General features: G+C 31.9%; 1 protein-coding gene across 3 annotated transcripts; it reads right to left on the bottom strand.

Moving 5' to 3' along the window:
- Positions 1 to 3,484: 3,484 nt before the first annotated feature.
- LOC133694153 (uncharacterized) lies at positions 3,485 to 9,767 on the bottom strand. Of its 3 annotated transcripts, XR_009842238.1 has the most exons (6): positions 8,559 to 9,767; positions 8,384 to 8,437; positions 8,072 to 8,256; positions 7,699 to 7,789; positions 4,957 to 5,037; positions 3,485 to 4,027 (listed from the first exon to the last, which is right to left on the bottom strand). XR_009842238.1 is itself a non-coding variant. In XM_062115611.1 (5 exons), the coding sequence occupies exons 1-4, from the start codon at positions 9,283 to 9,285 to the stop codon at positions 7,700 to 7,702; spliced, it is 1,056 nt and encodes a 351-aa protein (XP_061971595.1). In that variant the 5' UTR covers positions 9,286 to 9,767; the 3' UTR covers positions 3,485 to 5,037; position 7,699. The 3 variants fall into 3 exon arrangements, 2 of the variants coding, with proteins under 2 accessions (XP_061971595.1, XP_061971594.1); XM_062115611.1 differs by having other exon boundaries at positions 3,485 to 5,037; XM_062115610.1 differs by lacking the exons at positions 3,485 to 4,027; positions 4,957 to 5,037 and having other exon boundaries at positions 7,459 to 7,789.
- Positions 9,768 to 10,336: the final 569 nt, after the last annotated feature.

Genomic DNA, 10,336 nt, shown 5'->3' with positions numbered 1-10,336 from the left:
CAGTTTTTATGAATATTCTGAATAATTTAATTAATTTATTCACTCCAATTGTAGATGTGGTGTTGGTTTACGGTTGCAAAATTCGAAGGCTTTCGTGACTTGTCTTCTGAACGAAGTCCCAAAAAAGACTCAACTTTAAAAAAAAAAAAAAAAAAACATCTCGTCTTTGCAAATTTATGGGTTGCGTTTGGAATGATACAAAAAGAGAGTTGTAATGTTGCTTAATTTCAATGATATTAAGGCTTAATATCAAATAACGCATTGTTTTCTTCCAGGTTATGTTGGAAATATTAAAAAAATAAAAAATTGTGAGGCAAGGTGAATTCACTGAATACACGTATATTATTCCCTGTAATAATATAATTATTGTTTTACCTTTTCAAACAAAAAAAAATATTGCACTATTATTGGAAGCAATATAGTTTCTTTTAATAAAATTCATTGGTCGTTGTCAAAATTAATCATGTACAATCCGAACTTTTCACATTTTAAAAACATAATAAAAAAAACTAAATTACTATTAAAAACAAAATTTATTTAACTACAACCTCGACCTTTCACTTTTTTAATTATACTAAAATTATTCAATTACCCTTTGAATCAATTTTTTTTTAATTTATATCAAGAGGAGCTTTTGTATTTTCATCATAGTTTTTCTAGTTATAATCAAGTTGGTCTAGAAATAATTTGATTTTATATATATATATAAAGTGAATGGTGCGTGCAACACACTAGATAATGTGTTGCATGCTTCGTGTTCTCCAGGCGACTCATAAGGAGGCTCTCAATGGCTAATTGCAGGCTTCAATAATGGTGTTTGTATTATCTTGGCATCTCCTCCATGATTGATATACGTGTATATGTATGGCCAACAAACCTAAGGTTTAATATTGATAAAAAAAATTTTTTTTCTCTCTTCTCCTTGATTTTTTCTTTTGACCTTCTAAAATTTCAAAGTATCCCATCAATTTATTTTTCTTCAGATTTGATCCATGTTATTTTAATTATTATTTGTTTTATTTGAAATAATTTTTAGAATTATATTTTTTTTCAATTTCATCATTCAACATTTAATTTCATTTTATTTTTATGTCAAATCAGGTTCTTTTTTTTTTTTTGCTATTGATTCTCTTTTATTGATTTTTTTTTAATTTCATTTCTCAATATTTTTTATCGATATTTTGTTGATCATGAATCTGGCTTCATGATTTTTCCTCTCTTGTCTTCTATATGGTAATCCTGATTTCAAGACTCAGGTCACATGTTTAAAAGTTAGTCCATGTTTATTTAGATCATATTTTTTAGTTCTTTTAATATTGGATTTATTGAGGATTAGACTTCGTTATTTTTTTCTCTTTTTATATTGGGTTATCTCGATCCTAAATATCATATTGTTGGTTTGACGGGTTAACATATATTGACTTAATTTTTTTTCTTTTTCAATTTATTTGTTGTTTTTTTTTCATACTATTAAATTAATGTTGTTTATTAGATCTAGTCAAGATAATGACCAAACCCTTAATCTTTTCTTATTTTTTTAAAAAAATGCTATTATCACATATTTCTTTAACATTAGAAAAAATTTAATCCTGCTAAGATCATAGCTTAGGGCACCAATATAGAAAAAACAAAAAGGAGAAAGTGGTCTCTTGGTGATGATGCTAGCTAGGCAGCAGGTGTTTTGAGAATACCCAAACGAAAATGTATTTGTTTATTTATTTATTTATTCAGATAGGAGGGAGGAGAGCATGGACCTGTAAAAAAAAAAAAAAGACAAAACTAATGTGAACAAGGTTGGGGAAGACGTGAGAAGTGATGAATTGCCTTGATAGACGTGAAGATCCGATGAAGATTGAAAGAAAAGGTGTCTCCTGGTGACGGCTTTTCCTCACTTTCTATCCATCCTCCTCTCATGAGCTCTTCTTTTTCCCTCTGTCCCTCTCCCCCTCTCTCTCTAGTTATCTGTTGAATTCCTATAAATAATTTTGAATTATTGGTCATTTGAATGCAAATTCTTTGTTGTGAATTAGACAACTTTGTTAAGCCATTAATGCATTCATTATTATGTATACATTTTTTATTTTAATATATGAACTATGATTGAAGATCTATTTATAATTTAATATATTAAATGGGGGTGTCATTTCAAATAATAAAAAAAAAGTAAAGAACACCCATTTAAATGAACAATAATTCAAGAGGTGTTTTTACAAATTAATTCACCTATTTTATTGAAATTAAATTTGGTAGTTTTCGAATTAGAGCGTGTATCTCTTGTAAGAATATTGGATAACTGAGATTTTATTCGTTTATCTAAACCCACAAAATATGCTTTTTGAAAAATAGAGTTTTCTCGAATTAAAAAAAAAAAAAGTGTATGAAAGCTTATCAGAAATTTTTTACTTCTAATAGTTGAAAGCTAACCAATCATACAAAAGAAAGCACATCTTTTTGTTTGAATATTCATTTTCCAATTAAAATTAAAACATATCCTGACCCCCCCAAAAGAAATTGTCGAATGGTTTTCCCAAGGGGCGCATCGAGTGGTTTCTTCAAAGTCACTTGTCCTCATTTGCCGGTGGATCTATATAAATTGAATTAAATAAATTTTATTAATTTGATGTATATTTAGTATTGTGATGTAAATTAGCTGTGTTTAATTTTATAATACAAAATTTTTTTTTAAAATTTTTTTAATTATCAACACCAACATATTAAAATTATTAAAAAAAATATTAATTTGAAGCTTTTCATGTCAAATGTTTTTTTAAAACATATTAAAATAAAGTTTTAAACGAAAAAAAAAAATTTTGTGACTCGCTTAGAGTTTCCCCATCAATCCATCATGTGTCTGGAAATTTTTTTTCTTCCGGTAGTTTTACTTTTTTTTTAGTTTAACGTGAGTGTCCAGGTCAACTTGCGCGCATCTCGACTAATCTCACAGCTCCTGAAAGTAACGACTATGTAAGTCTTCAATGGTCATCATATGAGCAACTACATGGCTCGAATCTGAGACCACAGAGGAAACAAACTTCTTAATCCCAAACTCTTATAACTGAACCACCATCTAAATACTTTTTCTTTAATTAATAGAGGAGTGAGAAAATTCTTCTATTTTCATAAATAGTTAAAATGAAGGTTTTTTTCATTATTTTATTCGGTCATCACCATCTTTTCTGCTTTAGTCTACTTTTAAAACGAAAATGCATGTAACGGTAATTTTTGTTTTTAGATACTCGTGTGTTATTTGAATTAATAAAAATTTAAATTTAAAAAATTAATTAAATATATTTTTAAACAAAAAATATTATAAAAAACACAGAAAAACAATACCAAAATATCTAAACTTGTCATTTAACTTTACAAAGGGATTCATTTGTTTACGTGCAAATAGTGGCGGACACTGAAGGAAATCATGAACATTACTGGGGGCAAACCTGGTACCGTGAAAATTGTAACGTGTAGGCTGTGTAGCAGAGGAATCTAATTGAATAAATACTTTCAATGCCAGGGACTAAATCATAACATTTCAAAGTTGAGAATCAAGATGTAACTTGACCAAGTGAAGTAACACCTCAAAGCCATCACACTAGCTTGACTTAAAAATCACGAAATTGCTTATGGACATCACATAAACCTAAACGAAAATACAAGTGCTGAGCTACAGAATTGCAAAGCCCTCTAATGGTGGTTCAGAGAACACCGCCGATAACAAGCACCCAAACTTAAAAAGCCTTGATTATCACAAATGTCAGACAATCTCAGGCCACCAGTTGACTATCACCAATGTCAACCTCGATGCATCACAAATAATTGTCCAAGATAATCCTTGATCAGAAGGATTGTCCAGATAATCATAAGGAAATAAGCTGGCTGAGACGTGGCACACCCAGATCGATGCACATATGAGATTTGAATGATAGTTGTTTTCACGTAGCAGAATCTCTCTCCACTGGGTCCAGAACCCTTTGCCTTGAGGCTGGGCACAACATCTCCCCCACCTGCCACCAACGGTGGAGGAGGGTAGCTGCAATTATTGGAACTTAAACATGGGTAATTGACCAATCTTTATAGTGGGAATTAAAATATGAGAGAAAAAAAGAAAAAGTCAAAGCAGCTTCTCTCAGTACACATCTAGGAACTGGTGTTATCACGAGAAATAGCATAATTGTAATTTTTTTTTGGCGATAAAATTGTAATTTATAATAATTTTTTTTTAAGAAAACAAGTATTTCTTATATTTTTTTTCCCTATATTTGATATTTTTATCATTCTATATTATGTCTATTTATCATAAATTTTGTTCTTTTCTTTATTTTTTGAAATTTTTTTCTTTAATTTCTTTACATTTATTTTGAAAAAAATATTTTATTTTTTATTTTTTACACTCTAAATATTTATTACTCTACACTTATCCTATTTCACTTTTTTTTTCTTATCTTTATTTTTTTATAATTTATTTTTCTTGAATTTTTTATTAAAAAAATTATTATACAAATACCAAGGAAATGATATTTCATTAAAACAATTACAATATTATTTCATTCTTTTGCCATGTTAAAAATTATCTTGAAATCTTATATGTTTTTATTAATACATATTATATTAACTATATTTTATTATATGTAAGTATCGATTTCTTGATTCATGAATATATTTTTTATATAATATTAAAAAATATATAAATAACACTTATATATTGATTTTTTTATGTTAAAAAAATAATTATTTAATTTTTAACGAGACGAGTTGAATAAACAAGCTAACATAATAGATAGCTTTCACTCAATCGCTAGTCTTTCCATTCATGAAATTCAACTAAGAATGCACATGCATCCATTCTTGGTGGATCTTTAAAATAAACAGCAATCATTGTTGGTCAGTAGAATAGAATTCATTGCCTTGACTGCGTTCATGGCAGCTCACAGTTGATTATCATATGAAAGAAGCACAAACCTTGGCAGTCAATTCAACCTCGTATACTTTGATTATTAGCCACATGCTCCCATACAGCGTCAATGTAACAATGCTTGGAAACTGCGATATCATTTTGCCAAAAATTAAACCAAATGAATCTGTAACAGCATAGTAAGAAGTAAGAACCATCTCTAAAATGAAGAAAACCACAGAACAACAAAACTGATCAGTTGACCGACACCAACCCAAGGAAACCAAACTCAAAACAATTACCAGGTCAGTTCCCCAGGCCACAAGAAAACTAAGGCAATTACTAGAACAAATACAAAACTATAACCGAGTCCAGTCTTTTGTGACAATATGGTTATTGCCTTCTGATATAAAACTAAGGCAATGCCGCAATGATTCCTCTTATTTAGCTGTTTCTGCAATGCTCTCCTCTCTTTCCTAGGTAGCCTTACATTTGTCTGTCTAGCATTAGCATGCCTCTGCTGCAAAATTTATCACTGACCATTAAAATTTGAACTTTGCCCCTCGTACACAACTTGCACCTAAGAGTATTCTTGCTCATTACCATTAACTAAAATTACTTCCAAAAACACTAATTGATAGGAGGAATAAGTTTCTCACCCTTTATGCGAGCAGAAAGCATCTCCAAGAGTAGAGTTCCCCCCCAAAAATTCCATCTTTATAGTTTTATGTCATGGCAATCAATCTTTCAACTCGTTTCCATAACCTACTCTAGCCTAGTAGAAAATCAGCATTCTCTTCTGTCTCACAACAGCTATCCAATCGAAGATGTCAAGAACCATTAAGAAATTAAGGTCAGCTAATTTAGAACTTGAAATAATAGCTCACACGGGCTAAGTGATAAGCTGACAATATATCAATATTATGGCAATCCATGGTGCAACAGCTCCAAGGTCACTATTGCTCATTGGTTTCACGTAAAAATCAAATATAGCTGACATGCAAAGCACTGGAAACAGGTAAATTACAGCCTCATCTATTTAAACAATTCTCACTATAAGAAAACACCCCTTACCCTCTGAATGATGTCAATATATATCCGACCATGATCTCTCCATCAGTAACGGGTTAAAAAACTAGGGCCTCTCTAGATAATCCTGCTAGGTTACTGTGCAGTCAAGAAATTTGCAAAAAGAAAGGAAAGGAAAAGGTCATTATTTATTTTGTAATTAACTATACCAGAACCCACCATAAAAGCAAAGGATAGGCTCAATTATACACCTAAACCTAAACCTAAACCACTAAGAATCCCACGTACAAGCAAAACCATTTTAATCTACTTTACATAAACTAAAATAATTTCAGGAGCAAGATATCATCAAACAACATTTCATTAAAACACTCAACCTACTCTATAAAAAGCTTTCTCGTTTTCTTTTTACAGTAGAAGCCTGGGACCCTGGGCGAATAACAATCTCCTTCCTCGATCGTTCATCAATTCTAAAAATCATAAATTGGACTTGAAGGCTAATCATTTTGGTTCAGCTTTAGAGTCAATTTGATCCAGTGTATTATAGGTCAAGTTAATCATTAATTTACATCAACAAAAATATAAAAATAATAATTATTATAGTTTTAAAATTTAATTTGAGAGTCTATTCAAGTTACAGGTTGAATTAACCATTGATCCAGGTCAACATAAAAATAAAAATAATTATTATTATAGTTTTAAAACCTCATTAAAGGATCGACCCGGAACTAGGAGTCATCATAATAATAAAAATTATTATTATAGTTTTAAAATCTAACTAAAGAGTCAACCTGGGGTAAGGCCCAGGCCATATAGATCGAGATGGTTAATCCAAGTTGACTCAAAACAACATAAAAATAAAAATGTTTATTATTATAATTTTAAAACTCAACTTCAAGGTCAACCTAGGGTAAAGTTTAAGTCACAACTTGAAAAGGTCAACCCAGATTAATCCAAATTAAAAAAAAAATCAAAACAACCTCATTTTAACCAAAATATATATATAAAAAATATCAATAGATTTTTAACCCGTGTTATCTCAGGTTGACTGGGTTGCAAGTTGACTTAAGTTTTTTATCGAGTCATGTCAGATCAATCATTCCTTATTTTTTCTTAAACTTAAAACAATCTCAACCTTAAATGGATCAACTCTCATCTAATATCTAGCAATATAAAATAAAATAAATTGTCCATATCAATCTAAAACACACTAAACACATGAAAAAACAATTATTTATATATTCATATCTAATCCAATCCAACCAATATTATCCGGCAAACCATACACTGCGAATAGGCCTGGGGAATCTTTTATTTATGCTTTCATTAGTTGTCCAGGGACTTGGTCTAAGGTCAGAAGGCTAATCTCTTTTAAGTTCGAGCAGTAAAAGAAAAGCAGGTTTCGTATGGTCTGGAACCTGACATAAGGGTAAGAATCACAAGCCATAAGTGTTATAAAAGAAATCCATCCAATCAGCAATAAGCAAACCAGATAAAGACATTGAGAACACCAATATAATCAGCCACCGTAGAAAGAGGTATATGAAAAGCGGCAATTTTATCCTCTATCACAGAAGTTTTTCCTCATGTAAAAGAAACTGCAACAACAAATCTTATAAATGGTGCAGATATTTAATAACAATAGTAAAACATAGGAGAACTTTGCTAGACAATCCAAGATCACACAGAAGTGCATGTGTACATTACACATACTGTATGCAGAAATAACAAGAATTAGAATGACAAGACAATCCTACAAACATCAGATGCATCAGAAGTACCCTAAAGTGTGTCCGAAGGCATCCCAGTGATCATCTCTAGATCCATCTTGCAGCTGGCCCTCAAATCTTTCAGTGTCACGTATCCAGCTTGCTGCAAGGAAAATTTGGGATTTAAGTCAAAATTCACAGTTCATGATAATAAAAGAGTGATCAAAATAAGTCATCAGGGACATTGATTTGAAACTCTTACGGAGTAACCCCAACCAAAAAATCAAAATTCAGGTAAACACAATATAAATGATTTCAAGGAAAGACACAATAGATCGTGATTCCAGCAATAGGAATCAGGAACCCTTCTGACAAACCTGGGAAAGGATCCAAATTTTCCACAATGAGAAACGTTATCTAACAAAGCAAGAAAATCTACACTCACAAGTTGGCTGCTTTCATTAGCAAACATATCCTCCATGTGTCGAAAGTGGGACCTCCACAGATCAGTGAGGTCAGATACTAATTTCAGAGATTTGTTAGAGTTTACTTGGCTAGGAATGTCTGCCTGCTTTCCCCTAGCATATTTATTAACCAAGATTCCCGCTTCTTTCTGACTCTTCCTCAATGCTGAGAGGAAAAAGAAACACATGAAGTCAACAGCCGAAAACAGGTGCATCACATTGACAAAACATAGCAATTTAGAAAAACGTAAATGCAGTTCTAGCAATAATTAATTTGCTCTAGACACACATACCAGATTGTCGGCCTTTAATGTCCTGGTAATATAGGTCCGACCAAATACAAGCAGCTGCTTGACAAATTGCAAAGTGAAAGGCTCTCTTTAGTTACATACATACATATGTGAGCACTAAATTTCGGTAATCACTAGTTATAATGGAAATTACAAAGAAAGCAGGGCTTACAGTTACCTTTCAAGCAAAAAGAACAGGAGCAAGCTTTGAGCATGTCAGCACCTGCATTCAGATTGGCACAAACATCACCCTGGAGAGTTGTGCACTTTTCCGACTCAAACGATTTCAAACCCTGTGAAGCGGGCAACCTCGACCACCCAACAGGCCCACATCTTTCTCTAGCTAGCCTACCAACTCCAGAATCATTGTCATCATTTGCAGAAGCACCACCAACTAACGCTTGATCAACTGGATTGATCAGCATAACATTGGAGGTGAATTTCCCTTCGTCATCACTATCTTTTGTGCACGGCCCAGAGCTCGTATGCACTGAACCACTAGATGCACAACTAAGTTCCCCAATACTGTGTGTACCTGCACCGCCACTCTTAACAAGATCAATACAGCCATCTATCAAATTAGATGTTTCCTTAGTATCACTAGGCCTATCTGCGACAACAGACACACCAGCTACATTCTCCTCTAAAACATCAATCTCATAGCTAGTAGTCAACGAATTGCAACCTTTCTCAATACCACCACATTTCTCTTTCACCAAATCTTCAACTCCCAAACAAACTTGTTTTGCAGAACCTGAATCCCCATTATCCACGTTCTTACCATACCCATCTCTAGATTTAAGCCCCAAATCACCCGAAATCAATGAAAACACCCCTTTTGCCGGCAAATTGGTCACATCCCCCAAAGCGGCACGCGGTTTGGAAGTGAAATTATCTCCACTCATGGTTAGTCCAACAGAAACAAGAAACAGGTGAAAAAGAACCAGTAACGAAATCAACTTCCAAATTAACAAAAACGAAAAACCCACTTCCCCGATTAGCTAAAAATCAACGAAATTTGCAGCAAACCCACTAATCCACAAGACCTAAAGAACAAAACTTTTGAATTCGTCAACAGAGATCTACGCAGACAACGTTAAAGTAACCAGTAAAAATAATGCATTACGCAACTAAAAAAGAAAACACCTTGTTTCGTAAGATGCTGAATCTGGGCATATATTGTGGAAAGATTGATGGTAATGGCACGAAGCCTTAAAATCTGTGAAATTTTGAAATATTAAAGAATGAAAATGTGCGCGGCAATTAACATCTGCAAATTTTGGGTAACGAAAAGTTGACGGCGTAAGTAGTGATCCGGTTTTGGCGGGAACCATGTTGGTTGGGTTTTGAATTACTTGGGCTCTAGAGCGGGATAGTGTCATACCTGCCATCAACCTCTGAAATAAAATTTAACCGGTTCAAATCTAGAAGAGAATAGATTTTGATATTTTTTTAAAAAACAATATATATATATATATATATATATATTTTATTTATTTTTTAAATAAAATATTAAAATAATTTTATTTTAGATTAACATGATTAATTCAAATTAACTTACTTATCTTCAGAGTCAATTTTTATTACTTTGTTTAGAAATATCAAGTGCTCAGCAAACAAGTTTTCTATTTAAATCTAGAAAAAAAAATATAACGCTCCAAAAATAATTATCAATATTTACTTCATATGTCCATTTTAAAAAGAAATAAATGACGGGAAAGAAAATTACATTCATACCCACCGCATTTAACAATAATATCTTCATTTAGACTCAAAAAATTCCTTTTATTTTATCTCTTTTGTTTCTCTCTCCTCCCTCAATATTATTAACAATAATACCAATTTAAGTGCATATAATTTCTTCTTCTTCTTCTTGCGATCTTCTACGGAAGCGAATTTTGATTATTAACTCGAGGGATACATTGATCACTTGCCGACCGGATTAAGCATCATCAA

The sequence above is a fragment of the Populus nigra genome, chromosome 5 (assembly GCF_951802175.1).
Source record: "Populus nigra chromosome 5, ddPopNigr1.1, whole genome shotgun sequence".
Taxonomy (NCBI): domain Eukaryota; kingdom Viridiplantae; phylum Streptophyta; class Magnoliopsida; order Malpighiales; family Salicaceae; genus Populus; species Populus nigra.
The sequence above is the reverse complement of the archived record's forward strand: the minus strand, read 5'-3'. Positions and strand labels throughout refer to the sequence as shown.